The sequence below is a fragment of the Notothenia rossii genome, assembly GCF_949606895.1.
Source record: "Notothenia rossii genome assembly, chromosome: 11".
In the NCBI taxonomy this organism is placed as follows: Eukaryota; Metazoa; Chordata; class Actinopteri; order Perciformes; family Nototheniidae; genus Notothenia; species Notothenia rossii.
In genome coordinates this window covers 26827103-26851428 of record NC_136910.1, presented here as the reverse complement: position 1 = coordinate 26851428, position 24326 = coordinate 26827103, and the positions used below count along the sequence as shown (strand labels likewise).

Sequence of the window (24326 nt, the reverse complement as noted above, 5' to 3'; positions counted from 1 at the left end):
GCAGGGGGTTTGGCTTTTGAGTTTGACTTTTAATCCAAGAGATGCAAATACAATACTTTTTAACCATGCTTAAAAAAAAGGTAAGACGTTAGTGCCTGAGAGATGAGTGTATGTATACTATACATCTACATTGGCACAAAGAAAAGTGGCCGTTCAGCTGTTTGACTATAAACAGACTTCAATTTGTCACTGAGTGGGAGGCGTCAGATTAGGATTCAGCCCCTTTGTCCTATACTTCCCATAATTCACCAAATTGATTGTATTAGTCCATTGCTGTATGGTATACCAACTTATTTCAAAGTCCTTGCCCCAAATTTGTTTTCCTGTATTAAAGCGCAATCTAAAATGATATCATTATGACATCATTAGGGTCTATTTCTTTTTCAGACTTGAGAAAGCTCCACCAGAAAGCTTCACCAAAGACACGTATCCACTTTTTTTGGCCAGAAATGACATGTATTTAAATATATGTTTTTCCTTCACACCAAAGATTTAAACTCAGAGAAAGAAAAAACAGTGTTGCAGTGATTTATTCTCAACAAAAAACACCGTTCTATTGCTCCTGTTTTACAGTGTTTGCAATGTAATCATCATGTATCAACAACTCTTGTTAACAATGTAAGAAAATCAAACTTGTTAAAAAATAGTTTCATTCAAACTAAGATCAGCCACTGCAGCACATCAGGGCTTTTAAGACACATGTGAAATGCACTAAGCTAGCATCTAATATAAACATCATTTCAAATTGAACCCAACATTTTGGTATATCCAGAGACTTTTTCGGATCATGGAATGAGAATGTTGTAAAGTCCATTAACAGTATAACACTGATAATACCTGGTAACATGTCAACAGTATGTGGATGTTGTGAGAGAACTAACTATACCTCAAAGTCTGAAATGCTGTATTTGTTGTTGGCAAAACTGGAATTAAATAACATTTGATAAAAACATCCAAGGGTTATCCCATACTAAATTAACCCTTCACTGTAATTACCAATAATCTATCTGATCTTATTATCTTATATTTTCAAGAGGAGAGTTTAATCTTAACAATTTAATTTAAAGCATCCTTTTTTTCTTTACTTTTTTAAATCATGCTTTTACATTTGATGAAAAAACATAAAAATATGTATCTCTGATTGTAAACAATTATTATTTGTGTTTTCATCACAGCCATACATTTGCAGCAAACAGTTTTTTTGTTTCTTATCAAGTCAGAAAAAAATATACATTCAAGTTTGTTAAAGTGTTTAAACCCTACATGCTGGTACAGTGGATTTTCCTGCGTTGAATAATCATTTACAATACTTCATTTGTATTATTAAGTTGTCACTACTGATTAGTTCAAAGCACTGTGTAGATAAAATGTGTTATTTAATGCTTGCAAAATAGATGAATATGCATACTTCGTAATAAAATGTGTCTTACAGATCTTTGTGTAGTATATATCACCTCAGTAACACTTGGAAGATAGGCATTCATAAAACCTGGACAAGGCTTTAACAATCCCTCAGAAATGACATTATGAATTGACAATCAGCAGTTCTATGAATGCACCTGCTTATTGCCTGAACAAGTTAGATGCCGCCTATCACAGCGCACTGAGATTTGTCACTAATTGTAAAGCACTTACTCATCACTGTACCCTGTATGCCAAGGCAGGTTTGCCGTTCACTTACTGTAAAGAGGCTCAGTCATTGGTACACGTTTATTTATAAAGCTTTGTTGGGTAAACTCCCGTATTATATCTGCTCTCTGATAACACAGAGAGTAGCAAGCAGCTATTGTCTGAGATCGCATGATGTACTATTGTTAGATGTGCCAAGAGCAAGGACTGTCTTAGGTAAGAGAGCTTTTATGTGCGCAGCTCCACTTGCTTGGAACAATCTTCAGCAAGAATTGAAACTGAGCAATCTCATTCCTCTGCATGTTTTTAAAGCTAGGCTAAATGAAATGCTTGTTGATACTATGGGCACTTGTAAATGTATCCTGTAAATATAATGTCCTTTATTGTTTTATGTTTCATGTGGAAGAAGCAGGTCTCCCTTGAAAAAGAGATCTATGATCTCAATGGGACCAATCTGGTTAAATAAAGGTTTATATATAATACACACAATGTTATTCGAGTAACACAGGATACTGTCTCACTGGGAAATAAGCGTATGATAGAAGCTTGAAATCATTGGGTGCTTGTCGTATGTTCAGATGTCTGGAGGCTGAAATGTACTGCGACAATTTTGGTGGATACAATTATCAACAGAACTATTAACAAAGGAAAAAATCATTAGAAAATGAATCAAATGAGACTTTATCTTAATAGCACGTATTCATTGAGTCTCTCACTTATAGTCATTTTTGAAGTAAAAAGACAACCTTTTCGGAAGACCCCTCTTATATATTATTATGTTTTTTATACTTGATCAAGAATCCTTTATTTTTTAAATGCACCATATAATATAAACTTGACCACTTTGGCACTTGAGTAATAAACAAATAAGAACCTCCATGCAAATGTTGATTTAAAAAAACTCCAAAAGAACATTAAAATAAGGATTTAAAATGTTTTTAAATGAACTGAAATAAATAGATGTATCTGTTTGTAAACATCTAACTTTCCCTTCCATATACACATTTAAAATAATTGAAATTAGTAAAAAAAAAATGAAACCACAGATGTCCAGGGTTTGTAGTGTGATGAATTAGTTTGAATTGATTTGGTTTGAAATAAAGATTATAACATTGGCAGCCGGGTTTATTATATTGTTCACTGTTTGCCATAATACCTTTTAAGTGCAAATACATTGTTCAGTACCTCCAAGGTTAGAACTGTAATAAGAAATACATATTGACTGTTGCCAATTCAAGTAAAAACAGATCCTGAGTCTTGTTTCATTAAAACATTTGAACTAGTTCAACAGTGTTAACTTTCTTTTAGAGTGGGTTAGAAAGACTTAGTATAAAGACTGCTGTTTCTCTCTACTTCCAGTCTTTATACTAAGCTAGGCTAACCACATCCTGACCAAACAGGAATCATTACCAAACACATACACAGAGAGAAAGGAAATTAACACATTTTCTAAAAGGATGACATTTTCCTCCCTTATTAAAATAACCATAAACACTGATGTATTGACATTAGTCAACAGATACAAAAACAGGGTTGTATAACAGTTCAGAGTGGGCAAAATAAAGTTATTATGACCCAAGGCATATTGCCTAAACAAGTGGTGTGCCAGCTGCTCAGAAAAGGACAGGAAATCCCTTCAGAGGGTCATCAACACAGCCCAGAAGGTCATCGGCTGCTCACTGCCTTCTCTGGAGGAACTCTTCAGCCAACGTTGCCTCAACAGAGCAGGCAAAATAATTGCAGACTCTTCACACCCTGGACATTTCCTGTTTGCTCTTCTGCCCTCCGGTAGACGCTACAGGTCAATTCAATCAAGGACAAACCGACTGAAAAACAGTTTCTACCCCAGAGCCATACGAGAACTGAACACCATCAAACGCTGAACTCACACAGTTACAATTTGCAACTGCACTACTTTTTAATAGTTTATTAACTTATTAATTGATCGACATCAGAGATGCAAAATATCATCCCTGTGTTTTTTATATTGTAAACTATATTTAAATTATGTGCGTGCATGTATGCATGTTGGTATGGATGTGTGAGCATATGTTTATGTGTGTATATGTTTATATAGATATATATTTATTCGTTTTATGTGGAAATGCACTGCGAGGATTGCTGCTTTTTAAATTTCGTTGTACCTGGTACGATGACAATAAAGGAATTCTATTATATTCTATTCAAACCATGAATAGTTGCTAAGAAAGTATAACGGCTTACATGAGCTTACATTACATGGACTTGCGTGGACTTGCTCAAAAACGTGGACATACTGTATCTCTCTGATTGCACTGTACAATTTCTTGTAGATTTTTCTTGCCAATAGCGTAGTGTTTAACAAAAGTAAGCTTGTCATAACCCGTTAGAGAAATATAAAAACACACTGGTTCTGAAATGTTGCGTACAAATGTTGAGTACAATTATAAAACCTAGAGTGTTTTAAAATAAGAAATATACTGCTGATGTCAGTGAATCCCTGTTTGAGGGCCACAGTGAGAAGTTGGACCCTGTGAGTGTGTTTGTGTGTGTGATGTGTTGCACCCTGCTCTGATCCCTCAGTGGTCCAGTTTACTGCAGTGCTCCTTCTCTATGCCTCATTGTCATACCCCAGCACTGGAGCCAGCCATCTCTCCACCTCCTCCACACTCAGCTCTTTCCTCCTGGCGTAGTCCTCCACCTGCAAAAGAGCATTTTTACACTGTGAACCTTCCACACTCCTCCGTGTATGTTCACATTTCTGCTTAATGCTCATTATTTAAAAAATTCAATTCTATTATACTGCACTTATTTCAGAGTAAGTTGTCATATTCTTATTGTGTTTCCTTTTTTGTATATTTATATTGCTTGTCAAATTTACTTTACTTGTTTGTTTTTGTTTTATTCATTTTTTTTAATGCTTTTTTTACACACTCTTTTTTGTGTAAACTTACTTAGCAATAAACCCGGTTCTGAAACACAAGTGAGGTGTTTAGATTCCCCTCTGTTACAAATCCTTAATCAAAATATTAGTTATAAAATCCAAGTTAGGATCCTTCTATTGTTTTTTTATATTTATAAGGTGAGTCTCAACAGTTACTTAAAATATGACTCGAGTGATTTAGCATTGCTATGACATTGTTAGGCTATAAAGGAATGGATAAAGCAGAGCCAGAGATAATATTATCTTTTTTTTGCCCACGCATTCTTCTTCCTTGTTAAAACCTGGCATCGACTTTACCCACAATGCAACTTAACCAGCTCACGATTCAGTGACCTGATAAGCTCACTTCTTTCTTGGAATTTTAAGTCACACAAGGGTATTTATCATAATTCACACAGCTCCATCTGGAGGGAAATAAAGGCCTGATTTATGGGGGGTAATACTGTGTATGTGAATGTAGAATAAAGCCGTTGTTGTCTCCCAGAAACGGCTCAATCAGAAACAAACCTCTTCTCTATAATTTTCTACCCCCGGTCAATGCATTCTTACTCTCTGGTGGCTTGTATCCTTATGTTTAGCTAGTGTCAATCACCTCTTTTACAGGAGGTAGTTATCCATTAGTGAGCTTTTTATCTAATTGTTATCTTTCTGGTCTGTCCTCCATGCTTCTATTGCATTTCATTTGTTTTAAATAGTCTGTGATTAATTTCCGTAGTTCTGCTAATAAATAGTAAGATGACCGTTATCCAGTTGTGATGCAGCAGTGCATGACATTAAGGATTTTGGGAGATGGCCCTGTGGGCCATCTAAGCTAATTTACAGATGGTCCTGAGCCCAATAGAGATTGCCATGAAAAATGCGTGCGGACAAAATGCCACAAAGGGTTTGGGTCTTTTTTTTCCATCTGATGAAGGCAAATGCCTTCATCAGATGTAAAAAATTAGAAAACATTAAATTCAGTTGTAACTGCCAAAACAAACATTATTTACACTATTATGGCCCCTGTTAAAAATGTTTGTAATGTTATCGACTGTAAGTTGGTCGAACGAATGCCTCCTCATCCGGAAGCTGACCGAGCAGACCCGAGCAGCAGTCGAGAGGAGCCGAGCGCATCCGCGAAGCATACAAAGTGGCGACGTCAGAGTTCCCGTTGGCCGGCAAAATCAAAATCTCTTCGGTCACAATAATTTCCCTTTAGCACAATACCGCTTCAGTTGCGCCACTTATGTGAAAGACAAGAAGAGTATGTGACAGACAATAATAGTCAATTCTAATGTCTAACACTTAATGTGGAGAAAGAGATGTCCTGTATGGATTGATTGTGTGTTGATCTGTTGGTAATGCCTCGGGGTTCCGGTGGGCATGTAAACAAATGCATAATGCTGCGCTATACTTTGTGGCCTCACCCAGTTGCATAGCGACACTTATTGTTTAGGTGTCTTTTAATAAGCAAGTAGTCCTATCATTAGCTAGAACTAGCTAGATCTGATCAATATGGACATAAACGCGATTGAAGTCTAATCTTACGGGAGAGAGAGATCAGCTGCTGCTGACGAGTCGACACGCAGCACTGCATGATCACATGCAGCGGTGAGTGGACAAAACACACACTTCAGGTTAGAATATAACACGTAGCTATTTTAATTACCTCTGAAACTACTTAAACTAGTTATAGATATGTTTAGTTTTACTGTCGGGTCACTCATTACTGGAACCGCGAGCTGCATGATACTGGCATAATAGATTGCCCGATCGGGCAACCAGCAGGTGAGGCTTCATTGCCCGAGCTATATACTAGAAGGCCCCGGGCCATCGGGCAGCCCTTAATGTTGAGCCCTGTGCAGGTCTATCAGTGTGCATCCAACTTTCTGAAAGGGGTCTCATTCAAATGTTATAAAGTGACTATATGAGGTAAAGATGTGGATGGGCAGTCTAACCTGCTCCTTGGTGATCTTCCCCACAGCAAAGTATGTGGCCTGAGGGTTGGAGAAGTAAAGTCCAGACACGGAGGCAGCAGGCAGCATGGCCAGGGACTCTGTCAGACAAATACCTACACACACACACACACACACACACACACACACACACACACACACACACACACACACACACACACACACACACACACACACACACACACACACACACACACACACACACACACACACACACACACACACACACACACACACACACACACACACACACACACACACACACACACACACACACACACAGAGTGACTGTATTAGATACAGGCAAGAAAACATATAGCCACATGATTAAAAACACACAAATCCACAAAAGCTAAAGAGGTGAACACAGACGCAGGCAATAGGATAACAGCAAGTCAGTGTTTTATTTTCAATAAAAGACAAGAGCCACTGATAAAGAAAGAAAAAAAATGGAGAATGGCTGATCCTTTTTTTTATGGAAGGTAGAAATTGAAAGCTGATTATGATTGCTTTTTTCCGAACTCAAATCTAAACCAGTAAACCCCTACTTAAAAGTAACCAGGTTACTACAGCGCATGTAGTTACTACAGTGCATATACATGTGTGCTTACATGTAGCCTGACTATATGAGTACAAGTGAACAGGCTGAGAAGAGATAATACATTTCATTGAACTATTGAAAGGCTAAGAAAACCTTGGACGTGCATCTCCTCTGAAACAACAGGACAGCATTAGCAGCCCATCAGCAGCAGTAAGACAGTGAAATGCTCAGCGCTCTCACCGGTCTTCTCCTGGACCCCGGCCAGGCTCCACATGGTGGTCTTCTCTGTGTGGTCCGGCTGGCTGGGGTATCCAGCTGCGGGTCTGATGCCCTGGTACCGGATTCTGTGGAGGTCTGAGGCCTGCAGTGCCTCGTCGGTGCTGTAGCCCCACAGCTCCTTACGCACACGAGCGTGGAGCTCCTCAGCGAAGGCCTGGGGGGGACAGGGTTAGCAGGAACCAGAAAACACAGAGGCAGCAGCAGGGACTCGTTAACCAAAGCAACACTTGACGTACCTCAGCTAGGCGGTCGGCCAGCGCTTTGACCATGATGCTGCTGTAGTCATCTCCCTGAGCCTGGAAGTGCTGACTCAGCTCCTCAGCTCCAAACACCCCCACAGCAAACACACCAATGTAGTCAGACACACCGCTGTCAAGGGGGGCAACGAAGTCAGACACACACAGGTAGGGCTCGGAGCTAGAGCTGTCCTTCTCCAACTGCACACAAAGAAACACACACACACTAAATTACTACTGTGGAAATTAGTTACCTTTTATTTTTGGATGCATTTTCAAGGTCACAATCAGAAACTGAAGAAGAACAAAACATTTAAATCCTGAATACTACACCTGACAAGCATGCAGGCACCACCCATCAGCTGGTTAATGCCTCCCCATGGTGACACAGCATAATGCTTTGTTTATGCCTTCTGTTCTCAGAAAGTTAAGTGCTACAGAGGTCAGATATGTTCAATTATATACTTATAACCATGCAATATTTTATATCTCATTCCCATTTTATGTCTGACATGCCGCTCCCAATTGTCTTTCTTTCTAATAACTATAAAATACACAAACATGTTTTAAAGCTTTTCTTTCATGGAAAATTACAATTCAACAATTTTTTCATTTGTCCATTTATTTATGCGCAACTATTTATTAATCAGTGTCTGTTTACAAGAATGTAAAGTTGTGTGTAATATATCATAGGCTGCCCTACACATACAACCAGAGGAGGGGAGAGGCCTTGTGCCGTTCACTGCTGAATTATAAAAGAATACATTTTTTAATGGATTTTCATGCATGTAAATTTGATCAGCACATAGTTATATCTGAAGCTGATAGGTTGGTCATGGCTGATCAAGGGGAAATCTTCGTGTACGTTTGTAAGGCAGACGCTGAACTTAAATAGTCCTCCACTGTTTCTTAAAATCACCTGCTGCCTCAGGCCGTGGAAGGTGGCGATGGGCTGGGTGTCTCTGGTTGCCGGGGCGTCTTCTCGGTACACTCTGATGTCATCACCGTCACCCTGGGCGGGCCAGAACCCCACCAGGCCCCGCCCCTTCAGACTGCCACTGTCAATCATCTGGTGGAGCAGCCGCTGGGCCTCATCGAAGACTCGCCGCGCTTCAGAACCTGCAGGAAGACAACACTGCTCAGACATGGTATCATTTCCGTGACAACCAGGCTGGGACACATCCCACTGAATCACTGCTGCCAGCGCCTATGTGTTATTTAGTTGTAAAGTTATTGTAGCTTTCAATGTTGGCACTGGAGATTTCACCGCACTATTCTCCAGTAACTCATGGAGAAAATAATCAGCTTAAAGCATTGTTTAATTAGAATTAAAAGAACTAACACAAATTAATAAAGCTTTATTAAACATTACAATTTAATGTCATATTATTAAACAGTGCTAGAAGCAGATTGTAATGCATTGTAAACACTCCTTGAAAGTCTTATGAAAAGAAAAAATGAAGTTTTCTTCGTGCCAATATACAGAGTGTCGAGATCTGTTGAAAAAGTCAAATATATAAGGGCATTTATCAACATGTAAGCAGCATGTGGTGTCGCAGGAGAGATGTCTGTGGAGTGATTGATGATAACAGAGGTGGAGCTCATACCAACAGTCTTGTCCTTGAAGATCTTGGGGTAACCTCTGTTGGGGTACTTTCCCCTCAGCTGCCACACGTCAAAGAAAGGCTTCCAGTCGATGAACTCCTCCAGACTGTTCAGGTCATAGCGGTCAAACACACGAGTACCCAGGAAGTGAGGACGCACTGAGACACGGGACAGAGAGCGGTCCATGCAGGCATGAACAAAGTATTACATACTTCTGTATCTGCTCCTTCTAACACCACACTGAAGATAGGGCTGTATTCAATGATATGACGTTTCAAAGCATTTTAATGATGTTGTGAATTGTTTAGTGGTGTGACGTCGTAAGATATGACAACAGATTCATTTGAAATCCTCAATAGAAATGTTAAATGTACACAAAGGTTTTGCTTTGATAACATTGTAATAAAGTGATGTGGCTGACTGACCTGGTGTGGGCGCAGAGAGCCAGTCTATATGCAGAGCCTTGTCTCTGGCCTGAGAGAGAGACAGGTACCGACGGTCCTGAGGACACACAGAGAGAGATGACATTTTCAGGAGCCCGACGCGAAGCGGAGGGATCTTGAACACGCTTATTACATGGCCACATTCTCAACAAAGTAACGATATTAATTTAAATGCATTTATAGATTTAGAAAATGTTTTTATTAATTTAAAAAATAGTAGGCTATTATTTATTTTAAATGAAATGCATCCGCTAAGAAAAATAGTCCGATGTTACAGTTTGAACTACGTAGCAACGGCAGGAACTGTTTCGACCTTTTTGATTACAGATTTGAAAACATCGCTGCTTGCTTTAAAAGTAGCACAATTCATTATGTCAAACCTTGGGAAGTATCTAGATATCCCTGCCCTAATGCCAAAGTAACTGGCAACTGAATATGTGTTGCCGTTTGATGTCTATGTCTGGACCGCTGTGTAAAAAGGAGGGTCTCTGCCCGTTACTTCTCCGCTGTTTTCTTGTCTTGTCGGTTTGAAAATACATACATAACTGACTCCACATTATAAATACTGGTTGCATAAAAGAGACAGTTCTAACTGTAGCAGTTACCCCCATATTCCTGACAGTGATTGTGATTGACCATAGCTAGTTGTGTTACCGCACGCATTAGAGTGAGCCACAAGCATCACAACTGGACGGTCCTAAAGGCTCAGTGGAGATCTGAGGAAGTAAATAGATTTACTGATGTCATGAATGTCATGTGGGGCCGCCTTAAATTAACCCATTGTCATTATGTCTGTCATGAGAATATAATTAAAAACCTTCTTAAAGTCAGCTGTGGCATCAAACTAAACTAAAGCAAACAATATTTGGGAATCATTGTTGGCCAGTGAAGACTGAGAGAGAAAAAGAAAGGTAGAGGGAGAGAGTTTGACAGATGGTTTGACGACCTGAACATTTGGTTTACATTTGGCGGATTCCCATTACTTTAACTAGTTCCTGTTGTCTTGTATGATGCTTTTGTGACGACTCTCCTATATTTTCCAAACTATCACACTATAGAAGATCGAAGAAAAAGAGGGATTCTCAGACTGCCAGTTCCACACTAAAGGCTTTCAGAAGTGTGTCTGTCTCAGTGTTTGGATGTTGTTAAGGTTGTGTTTCTACCATTCATTCTCACCTTCAGGGAGTCGTAGTGCTCCTGTCTGATATCCTCGTACTCCTCCTTCAGCTCCTCAAAGTACTCCTCCCTCATGACCTCGTCCAGGAGCTGGGAGCACTGAGGGAGGGGAGGAAACACAATTATTCTTCATTTTCATTTGGACAGATTCAACTGGAGAGACTGAAGTATCTTTCAAAGCTGTGGCCATATTAACTTATATTATCTCTCTTATCATCAAATGCAATCAGAAATGATTGCCCCCCCCCCCGTGTGTCACTTCCCTTGGTTGGTTAGTTTTTTAACTGAATTCATGATGTTAATGTGGCACCTTGTTAGACTGGGGCAAAGAAGCTGTGGATTTCTGGACATCTCTTATATTTTCTCATGAGCTGGTGGACTTACTTGCTGACACATCTTTCACGGCCCCATAATGGTCCTACTCAGGGGTGGGGAACCTCCGGCCCCCGGGCTGTATACGGACCGCGAGACCTTTTGGTACGGCCCTCGAGGTAATTTATAAACACACGCAAAAAAGAAAAGAATGAAAGAAATCTAGACCGCAAAATAATTAAACAAGCGAGTGCCTGTTTTTCCTGGCCAAGGTCAGGGTCCTTGAACACAACAGGAGCCTAACTTGTCATCACGTGGTATATGTCTCATCTGACAGGGGTGCAGTTCTGACGGAGAGCACCAGGACGTCGCTCCGGGCCGGCACTTAAAAAATTGCAGTACCCATAAGGAGCCGTACACATGCCGCAGTTTTTGCTTGGCTATGTCTTTAGTTGAAAGCCCAGTGGCGATCTGTTCATCTGTCATACTGATCACACAGTCAATAACTTTGTTGTTATTAGCATCTGGTTAGCTAGCTATGCTAACGAATATAAGAAGCTTTTTCTCCAACCAGTGAGGTAAAGGCACATCTTTATATGATCATTATAGTTATAAAAAAATAAGAGAATAAAGTAAACGGGTATAAAATTCTATATGAAAAAAAAGTTGTTATTAATAAACAAGAATACAGTTTGAAAGGGGAGTGATTTGTAAAATATCCATAAAGAAAAATAAATCTGCTTACAGTTCTGTTTCATATGGGTGTTGAGAGATGTATCCATAGATCTCTTAATGTTGCACCAGATTGATGCTTTTAACTTCAATATTTAAAAACACATCTTCCCAGGGGAGCATAGGGGACCCCCCTAGAGGAGATTAGGTCCCCCCCACTTAAATCATGTACACATGGATATGGAACTAACTACATTTGCACATCTTGTGTCTATATCTTTCTGTTTTGGTGGTCATGCCACAACCGTGCACATGCACGCATGCGCGAGTCATGGTAAGGTATCTGGATTAAGAGGTTGCTTTTTCTTAGCACAGCATGAAAGAAATGCGAAATTAATGGGCTGTGATTTTAGTATTTTTAAGCAGATGTCAATAATTTGTACGGCCCTCGGAGGATGTTGAAAAAATTGAAATGGCCCTTGAGAGGAAAAAGGTTCCCCACCCCTGGTCTAACTATTTGTATTTTTATGCTGATTATGACGTAGGCGCAGGTTTAAACTTTGTCCCAAAAAAAAAACACATTTGAAAATCCTCAGGCATCATATATATGCCTTTAAATTAAATCAATGTGCAAATAAAACATGTTTTATACTCATAATGGGATATTTCCAGCCCATTTCAATGATTTTGTTTCTTTAGGCCATAGGGTAGTTGAAGTGAATATAGTCTTACCACCACCACACTCCGGGAGGCGTCCAGCACGTGGACCACAGGGGAAGTGTATCGAGGGGCGATCTTCACTGAAGTGTGTGTCCTATCAAACACAAAACACACACATACGACCATGACAGTATTGCAAACGGAAGAACTTCCTTATATTACTTTTTACGTATTATGTATTAACTTTCAATAAATGTATACATTATATTTAGTAGAGATCATAGCGTTTTATAACACTCTTATGATGGTGTACTGTAGGCAGCTGCTTCATCTGCTTCAAATCCATTTGACTTTTTAACAAGATTATTATTGTTTGAATATATGTTAAATGCTTTAAATTCAACTTACCTAATTCTTAATTTTTTGTGAATTCAATTAGATGTAAAACATCTCAATTTAGTTCATTAATAAGTCAATAAATATGCGCTGAGAGGCAGGACATGACACACATGTCTATATATGGCAGGACAATGAGACACAGATTAGATTAGATGGTAAAGTATTTTGACCGCAATCATTTTGTTATTTGAGATTATACCGAGAACTCCTTTGGTTACTTTTGAATGAAGGAAGATTATGTTGATCTTTTGTGTTAATATGCCGCGGGGATAACATAATGAATATTGTTTTGTGTGTTACTTTGATGTGGTGGCTCCTCCAATCAGCAGGGGTGTGGTCATCCCCAGTCTCTCCATCTCTTTGGCCACATAGATCATCTCCTCCAGGGAGGGGGTGATGAGCCCGGACAGACCGATGATATCTGCAGAACAAAGTCAACAGACCCCACATGACTGCTGCTGCTGTTAGACAACATGATGTCTGGTTCATGACATCATCTGAGGTTCACTATATTTACTGAAGTATTTCAGTTGTGTGAACACAAAAAAAAAGGAATTTTCTCTGATTTACTTGCAATTAATTAAATAAAAGTATTCTCATATAACTGTATAATGTTGATGCTTTTTTAGGTCTGATTTTCATTTGGAGTTCTGATCACTCAGGGCTAGGTAATGCCAACATTGAAGCTGCTCCTTAAACACCTGAAATAACTCGATCTAGTCATAAATAATAATGATGTTGTATGGCCTTTCGCATTGCCTAAAATAAGAGACATTTCCTAAAGTATAATATTAATTGAATCAACTAATTATCTGGATTCATTAATTGTTCAACATTTCAAATTCAATGTCAACAACGTGTCACGTGTTCTGAATTGACCAATCAGAATCGAGTATTCAACTAAGCCATGTAATAAGTTATTGTAATGTATCTACGGCATCTAACATTGACGATATGTAATGTGAACTGTCCTCACCTGCTTTCTGTTTGACGGCCTCTCTAAGGATCTTATCACAGGGGACCATCACACCCATGTCGATCACTCTAAAAGAGAAGAAACATGAAAAATACTCACAAGCTTTACTCTTAGTTTCTTTCTTTGTTCTTCTGTTTGTAGATTTTAATAGTTAATTTTACATTTGAAAAATGTCAATGTGTTGGAGGGTGATGCACCAGGACACCAAAGTGAGAAAGCTACTAGTGCTTCACTACAGTGTCAGAGTTGAACTGCAGTTATTGTGGGTCCAGCACCGGGGGCTCTGCTGTTTAACCAGATACAGTAACAGCACTGTTAATCATCAGAGCATTTTTAAATCTGCTTCTGAATGATTGTTTTGAATGACAAAGACAAATATAGTAACTGTTTTGTCAAACAAAAAACAATGCTCAGAGGAGATTTGAAGTTGGAACTCTAATCTGAGTTTTACCTGAAGTTGTTGCAACCCAGCACCACCCCCACAATATTCTTTCCAATATCATGGACGTCTCCCTTCACTGTGGCCAGAACTATGGTGCCCTGATAGGGGTCCTGCAGAGGAGGAGAGGAAATGAAGCGTCAGGGAACACGTGAAATCTGTTAGTTGTAATGCTTTTACAATATACATGTAATTTATCTGAGAATTGTATCCAAATATATATATATATATATATATAAGCTAATATACCCTTCAATACAGTAGACATGCCTACGGGAGCAATTTGGGGTTGAGTCTCTAGCTCAAGGACACCTCCATATTGCATCAATCATGGATGATTCAAATATGAAATTACAAATCAAATGAAAAGCAATATTGGATTGACTTATTATTGGGACAGATACAGGATGAAAGGATTTTGATCAAGGGAACACAAGATGATCTGGGAGTCCCTGATTGAACTTTAAAATGGTTAGCATTTTTAGACACATGCTTTTACTGTTCTTTAGGCATTACTTGTAGGTCTGAAGAGAAAATCTTTTTGATAAGATCTTGGACAAAATAAGAGTTGCAGTACTCACCACGTCCTCCGTAGAGCCGGACAGAGCCTTCATCTCCTCCCTCTCCTTCTCCATGAAGGGAATCAGATGGCCCACCGCCCTCTTCATCACCCGGGCAGACTTGATCACCTGAAACACATCACGATCGGAAGTTAAGCAAACTGATCAAATACAATTGTGAACATAAAATACATGTGTCTTGTAAATTCACGTTCTGTCTAAAATCAGAACCATCTTGCTCTGGGGCCATAGTGCTAACCACTGCCCCCCCCCACCCCTGTGTTTGAAACAATAAATGTATAATCAGCACTCCTTCATGCCGTTGCCATGGATGGAATTAAAATGCAATGCAAATGTTAAACAAACTATTTGAAATACATTACAGTCCCAAATTGATGGATTATAATCCTGATATCTGTGAGCAGTGACAATCAGCATTACTCAATAGAAGATAAAAAAAAGTACAAACTTTGCCAACCATCAACAAGAAGACTATCACAGAATAAGAGTTCCTCCTACCTGTGGAAGGAACATCTTCCCAGCTCCGAACAGATCCCCCACCACCTTCATGCCGTTCATCAGGGGCCCCTCGATGATGTGCAGGGGCCGGGTGTAGCGGCACACCTGAGCCCGACACTCCTCCACATCCTCAACCACATGCTTGTCTATTCCCTGACAGCAGCAACCCACCATGGAGCATTATGGAAGAAATGAAAAGAAATACCCAACCTTAATCGTCAATAGGGGAAATCATGTTTGGTTTTGATATTTCTTAAATAAAATATAATGTTTCCTTGTTAATCTTTAAGTTAAAAAGTAAACACAAGGTGAAACAAGGGCTGGAAAGTTAATTCTATGAAAATCTCTTCACATTCTTTCTTCTCAGCATTCTTCTTAGCATTTTTGAGCTGTGCACATTGTAAAACTTCATTGTTTGTTATGTTAATAAATAAAGTGAAATGTTTTTTTGTTATAGAATAACTTAAGAATAGAATAAATAAAATGTGTCAACAACAAGCCAATTTAGAAAATCCAAATGATTAATCTTCTAGGTTCTAACAATAAATACATCCAAATACAGCATCAACCGACATGTAGGTCTAATCAATTTAAATGTTCATAGTATTAATGATCACACATTGCATAGTTAGGGGCCCACAATATTAGTGATAAATGATCTGATTCAGAGTATAGAGAACATCTACAATCACCTCAATCCTTCCTTTGTCCACACAGGTCAATTACAGATGATATTTAACTGGCCACTTAACTTTACTGTAAAAAACGTACCCATGTCTGAGTGCACTTAAAACATTTGTTAGAGAATATTTAGAGACATGGATGACGTGAGTCTGATCAGCGTAGGTGAAGGAAAACTTTTGAAATGCAAGTATGTGTTAAACAATTAGTGTTACCTTGATGAGAGCGTACTCCAGCCTCTCCTCCACACTTCCTTCCCTCCATTCATCCGTCTGAACCACCTTCTTCGCTCCTTTCACATTGTTCTGTGAGCAATAGAAGTAAAGGCGACAACTGTTAACCAAATTAACAACAAACTGGTGTATTACCTGTTTGCATGTGTTTATGCATGTGTGTATACCTGAGCGTAGGTCAGCAGTTTCTCAGTAGCCTCAGTGTCTCTGTTCCAGATGAGGTTCTCACACAGTAACAGCAACTCTTTATCTATGTCATCATACACCGGCAGGTTCCCAGCATTCACTATGCCCATATCCATCCCATCCTGAGACAGGACAGAGTACACACCAGGCTTGGAATTTCGTCATTTTAGGGGCAAGGCCATTTGGCCTTTGGTGTCACACATTTTTTCAGGGCGCAAAGGCCACATGCCAGGGCACAAAGGCCATTGAGGGAAACATTTGGATTTGGAGCTTACAAATAAATAACTTCACTTTTTGATAAGAAAAACACATGAATGACATGGAAAACAAATCACTTTTTTAATATCAATAATGTCAAACATGATATCATCATATAGGCCTATGCCTCCTTAGTATTACCATATATAAAATAAAATACTCTACTTTGAGTAATTAGTGTTTGGTATGTTTTCCATCTACTACTTCTCCAATTCACAAATCCAAAATCAAATCAAAAAATCTAAAATTCTATTAATATGTAACAAATATATTCCATTTCAGAGCAGAAGAAACAGGCTTCAAGGGTCAAACTCTGCACATACATCATGTGTGTGTGTGTGTGTGTGTGTGTGTGTGTGTGTGTGTGTGTGTGTGTGTGTGTGTGTGTGAGAGTCTCTTTAATCAACTCCTCACAGCTCTGGTCAGAAACTGGACAAAAGTTAAACATGTACAAACCACAGACTGTCATGGCGAATACAATCGCTGCTTTAATTCTGTCTTTAGGACGTTGTTGTGAGTGTGGACGGAGCAGCTACAGGTTAGTTTAGCCTGATTGATCCATTCAGAAAACACGCATTTTAAAAGGTTTTTCGCTTGCAGTCTTGTCTGCAGACTTGTCAAAGCATTAATTCATGTTTTTTACTAACCGGTATCAGTATGTAGTTACTTCGGCATCATTTTTGAAACGTGTCTTTCAATTAAATCACTTTAAAATAAGTAAATTTTGTCGTAGCTGGTTTCCACCACAGTATTTACATGGAAATAAGCCCCGCCCCCTCTCCAGGCATCCTGTTTGAATGACAGGAGTAAACACAGCTGACAGCCGCGGTGAAACTCCAGCGATGAGAATATTCGCATCACGTCCGTTGTGAAAGCAGCATAATGCAGTTCAGAAAACACTGTTCTGTCGCTTTTAAAGCAACTTCGAGATTTTAACAGTATCAGGGGCACACAGGCCATGGTGGCCGTAGGACGTACAATTATTTGTGGGGCATAACGGCCAGACCGAGCGGCTACGACGGCCATGGCCGTCATGACCGCCGTGAAAATCCTACCCTGGTACACAGTGTTACGGGTAGAAAGGATGTGGAAAAACATAGTCAGGGTTGACCTTGAACCAGACTGTAATTATGCTGCTGTAGGGTTAGACCAGGGGTCGGCAACCCCTGGCACGTGTGCCATCGTTGGCACGCGGAACCGTAACCAGTGGCACGCGGAACCGTAACCAGTAGCACGCTAGGAATAAGTGTGCAAAATATTTAAATGTAGGATCCTGAACGAGACCGCTGCCAGAGCGCGTCTCCCCGTTACGTGCAGAAGGAAGCCGTGCACGCAACGCAGCCCCGCTCTCTTTAGCTCCAGGCGATTTGCTGCTGCTTTCCACTGTGGTGTAGTGCTGTTCATTTCACCACGGAGGAACGCACTTCACAAATTGCAGTAGCCATAATGAGCTGTTTTGGGGAAAATGTTGAAGTGCTTTCTCATCTGCAAGCCAAATTACCTCTTTCACAGCAATTGGGAGATATGCACGACGTTTTATTTACGGTAAATTGATTTACGACGGAGCAGGCCCGGTAGACAATGGCAGGTCCGCTACCTAAGAAATCTAAAATAAATATTCGGACATTCCAGCCCTCGTGGACAGAAGAGTGGGGTTTTGTGTTTCAGAAGGACCGTGCTGTGTGTACTTTATGTCTGGAAAATGTTGTCTGTCGGACGTCAAGTGTCAAACGGCATTTTGAGACCAAACACAAGACAACTTTCAAGGATGAGGCAGACAAGGCTGAATCCATAAAATGTGCCGTGTCTGGTTATGGGAAACAGGCAAACACTCTCAAAGCCTTTGCCACTGCTAACAATGATTCTACCGAAGCAAGCTATCGCATTGCTCATTGCATCGCGAAACATGGAAAGCCATTCACTGACGGTGAATATATTAAGGAGGCTTTCCTATGTAGCTCAGAGGTTTTGTTTAATTCCTTACCAAACAAAGAGACAATAAAATCAAGAATAAAAGCAATTCCAGTGTCAGCCAGATCTGTTGAACGACGCATTGAGGAACTGGCAGAAAACGTTTGCGCGCAGCAGACAGCTGGTTTGAAAGAAGCCACGGTATTCAGCGTTGCACTGGATGAGAGCGTGGACGTGAACGACATACCACGCTTGGCAGTCATGGTAAGATACTGTGATTCGACTGTAAGAGAAGAGCTCTGCTGCTTAAAACCAATGCCTGAAACAACAAAAGGTGAGGACATAGCCAAAGTTTGTATGGAGCATTTTGAGGAGCGAGGGATTGACATAAGCAACATTTTTGCAGTGACAACAGATGGCGCTCCAAGGGAGCGGTCACATTAATTGAGAAACAAGTCGGTCACCCCATCATGAGACTCCACTGCATAATACACCAAGAAAACCTCTGTGCAAAGATGTCAAATTCAGATCTTAACGAGGTTGTGGCCACAGTGATGAAGATTGTTAACTTCATAGTTAAGCGATCTGCTCTGACATACCGACAGTTCCAATCCCTGCTGGAGGAAATGGACAGCTCATACAAAGATCTCCCTCTCCACTCGGCAGTTAGGTGGCTAAGCTGTGGAAAGGTTTTGGAGCGGTTTGTTGGCTGCTTTGATGCCATAAAGGCCTTCCTGGCTGAAAAAGGCCAAGACTTTCCAGAGCTCGAGGACGAGAAATGGGTCGTGCAACGTATGTTTCTCACAGATATTACTGGACACCTCAACGAGCTCAATTTGAAACTGCAAGGCGCAGGTCAAACTGTTTTGGACATGTTTGACACATGGAAGGCTTTTGTTGGAAAACTGGCAGTTTTTTCAGATGATGTGGCCACCTCCACTTTCCGCTACTTCACCCACTTGAGGGAGCTGTCCACGCAGCACAGCATCAGCACAGCTGAAATATGCAAATACATCAGCGAGCTGGAGTCGGAGTTTACAACACGATTCGGGGAATTTCAGAAGTATGGACCCATGTTCTCTTTCTTGATCAAACCCGAAAGCTTTGATGGACATGAACTGGATGTATCTGTGATAGGCTGGCTGAATACACAGGACGTGATGATGCAGATGATTGAGCTGAAGAGTTCAACACTGTGGATGACGAAGTTTGCGGAGTTGCGGAAACAGCTGGAAACCACGGCAAGACATGATCACAGCTCTTGCATCTTCACCTGTTGGATATCTCTACCGGAGAAGTTCAGCTGTGTCAGGAAAATTGCATTGGCTTTGCTGACAGTCTTTGGTTCAACATATCTCTGTGAGCAGATATTCTCGCACATGAAGAGCGTGCTCAGCCCCTCCCGCAGTCGTTTGACAACTGACCACTCTGAAGCTTGTGTGCAACTTAAAGTGACAAAGTACGATCCACAGATAATGGAGCTCAGCAAAGGAAAGCAGGGCCAGGGATCACATTGACTGGTTTATTTGTAGCACACATGACTCTGTTTATGTGTAGCACACATGGTTTTGCCTAATGGAGCTCTTTGTCCCGGTCTCTTTTTTCTTCTTCGATGTGGATATTTTTATAAACATAGCAGCATTGTTATATAGTGCTCATATTTCTGTTTGTTACATTTAATTCCCTTTTTTAACATTTGCTGTCCTTGCAAAACGTTGTATATGAGGGAGTCTCATTGAAAGCAGTATGCTGAAATGGCAACTGTGCATGTCATTTGTTACCACAGGGCTTTAAACAAATTACATACAGAGATTTGTTAAGTTTATTGCTGAAGCATTGTTGTATAGTGCTCATATATAATTTCAATGTTCTGATTATGGGAGAAAAATGTTTATTAAAAATGTTGCTATGTAGGTTGCCTATATGGATGGAATAAAATCCGATGGAGATAAAAAAAATGGAAGTGGTGTCATAATTAAGGTTAATGTTGATATGGCACACTTAGGGCCGCCCCTCCCCCTCGCAGAGGGAGCCTCATCTGATGTGTAAATGCAGCGCACCTTTATATATATATATATATATATATATATATATATATATATATGCGGATATAAGAGTCCGGTGTGCGATTAAAATGATGGGCACGCTGATTAACAAGAACATTTCAAAATGGCACGTCATATCAAAAAGGTTGCCGACCCCTGGGTTAGACTGTAGAGGGACTTTCAGATTGTATCTCCTACTTTATCTATATGCTCTCCTGCGGGATAAATGCATGTTGCTCACTCAGCATCCAGGACATTATTCCCAGAGTTCTTGTGTCTGTAACTACGCAGATTGCTCCATCTTGTGGCTCAAGGAAGATTTTTGAAATCCTCCTAGATTTATCTTTTTTATTAACGTAATTATGTTTTATCATTTTAATTTTCTTTGTTGTAAATGTGTTGTCTTTTTTAATCTATACACACAACACCTGGGAGAGGGATTGTCCTCTGTTTGGTCAAAGTTTTCCTCATGAATTTGGGTCTGTAAAAAGTGAAACATGTGATTCATATGTCATACTGCCTTGGCTAGCATCATCACATTTACAAGCATCCCTATTGTCTTGGAATGAGACGTTCAACAATCACATTGGTGTTGCAGTGTCTTCACTTTTGGGCAAATACTGTCAGAATGAAATGTAACACTTCATAGGTTTCTATTAAAAATAAATGGTATGAAACTATTTGCTACTAAAGTTTATAGATTTGAGATGAAATATTCCAGCCCTAAACTATGCATGTCTTCACTCTCACTGTCACTGAAAGTGGCTCCTTTCTCTGATTGGGGGCCCTTCTCACTTCTCTTATTTTTCATTTCCTCGCTCCTCGGTCCTCTGTCTCACCGGAAGTTGATTTGTCTGCGCCATCTTGAGTAGCGTCCCAATGGCTTTATTTGTGCCGGAGGACCGAGGATCGAGAAGCGAGGAGCGATAATGGAGGAGCTATAATCGAGGAACCACCAGACCATCCTCCGATGAAATCCTCTGACACTCGCCCCGCCCCCTTACTGTGTATCGCTCACTGATTGGACGATGCAGTGCATGCACTGATCTGATGCTTCTTGACATGAGAGCAGTTTCCCAGCGGAGTGAAGAAAATACATGAACCTCACGGGAGTCACTCCTCAGTTTATACCGTGTTTTGTTTCAATTAATGTATAATTTAGTTACAAATATGTGATATATCTGAACAACAAAGTGGTCAAAAATCATTTTATTCATTTTTTGGAAACATTTTCATGATTGCTTTTTTCGTTTTACATTTTCATTTATTGCCATTTCCATTCAGTCAGTCATTAAGTGCTATTTAAAATGTTAATTTGCTACATATCCAAACAAACAAACAAAGTGTGCAATCCAATGAATGTTAATCTAACTGGGTTTTGATAGATATCTCTTTTTCTTCTCTGAATTATTTTATTTATTTTGTGCACTCTAATCAATATTAATCAAACTATTGTTCGTTTATACATTTTAAGAATGGCGTTTATCTTTTTTGAGAATTAGTTCTTATTTTATTTTATTTATTTGGGTCCACAACAGATGATACAAATGTTTGTGTCAGTAAATGTGTACTAACAGAGGCGGGGGTGTGTGTGTGGAAATAACGGGGACAGAGCTGGCTGCTGTCAGACGATCAGCTGTGCAGCGTCATCACAAACGGACGTCACTTCACGTGACGCTCCGGAGGAAAGGACGTCCCATTGCTCTTAAAACTCATTTCCCTGCTTCTCGTGGTTTCCTTGCGTCTCTCCATGCTTCCCTGGTGGGAGGGACTAGTCACAGAAACGACGCAAGTGAGGGACGCAAGGAATCCATTTAACCGAAGTGAGAAGGGCCCTATATCTCTGTGCTAGACGAGCTTCCTGGGGTTTGGCCAGAACAGCTATAAGAACTCTCATTTAACCTTCAGTTCCAACAATAAAAAAGTAATTGTTAACACTTGTAAGGTGTGCTGGTTATATCTGTCAAATTGTAAAAGCCCTGTTGGCCAAAATAGGCCAGGATAATAGTTTTTATGGTATTCTTAGCAAAACAAAGTAACTCTTCCTGTAGAACATTGTTGTGATTATTCACAATAAACCACAGACCCTGGTCTATAGTGTCCCAGCTGTACTGATAGTGGGCTATGTGGGTGGGGGGTTGTGTTCAGGGCTCACCTTGATAGCCTGGTAGAGAAACGCTCCATGCATGGCTTCTCTGATGGCCTCCATCCCTCTGAAGGAGAAGGACAGGTTGGACAGACCTCCACTCACCCTGGCTCTTGGTAATGTTTCCTACACACACACACACACACACACACACACACACACACACACACACACACACACACACACACACACACACACACACACACACACACACACACACACACACACACACACACACACACACACACACACACACACACACACACACACACACACACACACACACACACACACACACACACACACACACACACACACACACACACACACACACACACACACACACACACACACACGTTTGTTTTCAAGTCTTTTGGGGATTTGTATGGCCCACAGTGAGTAAAGATTAAAGTGGTGTTTTTTTCATAATTAAACAGTATTTGTGTTGATTCAGTATGCAATAACTTGAGATCAATTCAAAAGTCAGCATGAAAAAAAAAGTAGAAAGTTTTAGGAACTCAAACATACATTGAAAATAAGTCCAATAGAAATATTTAAATATTTACATTTCTAAGAGCATTGACATTTTATTTGATTATTGCATAAAGCTTGCCAGGATTGTTCTTCTTGGGTATTAATGAATTCAGTCAGGAACAGCAGTGGTTGCTTCCCACCAGTCTGTGTGAAGCTCCAACCCCACTCAGTGTTCCCCTAGCTTTACTGCTTTTTGGGGCGGGTGCTGCCTGGGCGAACAGCAGAGCTCGGGGCTATAATGCAGATTTGTTTAACTTTTTTACACTTTGTTGTTCTCCTCCTTTCCTCCGCTCTTGTCTTTGACTGTGTGCATTCATATGTGTGTGTTGGGAGCAGAGCCCCGCCCTTCAGAAACAGAGCGGAGGAGAGAATGTGAATGTGCAAAGGAATGCACATTGAAACATGCAAATAAATAACATAAGCGTTTAGTTTATTTCATAAAAGAGCACCTGTTCGATGTTAAAAGTGACCGTAGATAGATTAGTTCAGTCGCGATTTGGCGCTATAAATATATATTAAAAAAACACCTTGAATTTCAGAGGGGGCGTGGGGTTCCGTTGGGGTGGTGCAGCGCCCCCCAAGACAATGGTAGGGGAAACACTGTCACTAATCAAAAGGTTACTTAGAGGTGTCAGCAGTGTGATTAGTGATTCAAATGTTAATCTAACTGACCATGAATAGTTACACTGAGCAGTACACAGTACGAGCGTATGTGTCATAGATTATTTGATTCAGAAAAGGTTGCTAAACCAGGGTATATGCAGAAATCCTGGGGTCAAATTGAATACCTTTTAAGACCTTTTTTAAGACCCTTTCCATACATTTTAAGACCTCATCGCCACTTTGAGATCTAACCGGTTACATTGGCAACACACTTTACCTCACATTTACTATATTGATTGTAAGATAGCACAACTAAACAGAGTGCAGACAGACTACTGAAGCCTCCTTTCCACATGAACTTTAACCTCTCTGTGAAGGTCAGGTTTAATGCAGTATGCTGCTTTG

At 40.2% G+C, this 24326-nt stretch overlaps 1 protein-coding gene across 1 annotated transcript in view; it reads right to left on the bottom strand.

The window, feature by feature from the left end:
- Nucleotides 1-512: 512 nt before the first annotated feature.
- The window catches only part of mtr (5-methyltetrahydrofolate-homocysteine methyltransferase), a 78216-nt gene continuing 54402 nt past the window's right edge, over nucleotides 513-24326 (bottom strand). The window contains exons 17-33 of the mRNA XM_079658888.1: nucleotides 22794-22910; nucleotides 16406-16546; nucleotides 16221-16310; nucleotides 15325-15477; nucleotides 14827-14934; nucleotides 14258-14358; nucleotides 13807-13874; nucleotides 13131-13251; nucleotides 12504-12585; nucleotides 10788-10886; nucleotides 9594-9669; nucleotides 9171-9326; nucleotides 8483-8682; nucleotides 7564-7764; nucleotides 7289-7481; nucleotides 6490-6602; nucleotides 513-4309 (exon numbers count right to left, since the gene is read on the bottom strand). Coding sequence (XP_079515014.1) covers nucleotides 4220-4309; nucleotides 6490-6602; nucleotides 7289-7481; nucleotides 7564-7764; nucleotides 8483-8682; nucleotides 9171-9326; nucleotides 9594-9669; nucleotides 10788-10886; nucleotides 12504-12585; nucleotides 13131-13251; nucleotides 13807-13874; nucleotides 14258-14358; nucleotides 14827-14934; nucleotides 15325-15477; nucleotides 16221-16310; nucleotides 16406-16546; nucleotides 22794-22910 — 2109 coding nt within the window. The 3' untranslated portion in view covers nucleotides 513-4219. The remainder of the gene's footprint in view (nucleotides 4310-6489; nucleotides 6603-7288; nucleotides 7482-7563; nucleotides 7765-8482; nucleotides 8683-9170; nucleotides 9327-9593; nucleotides 9670-10787; nucleotides 10887-12503; nucleotides 12586-13130; nucleotides 13252-13806; nucleotides 13875-14257; nucleotides 14359-14826; nucleotides 14935-15324; nucleotides 15478-16220; nucleotides 16311-16405; nucleotides 16547-22793; nucleotides 22911-24326) is intronic.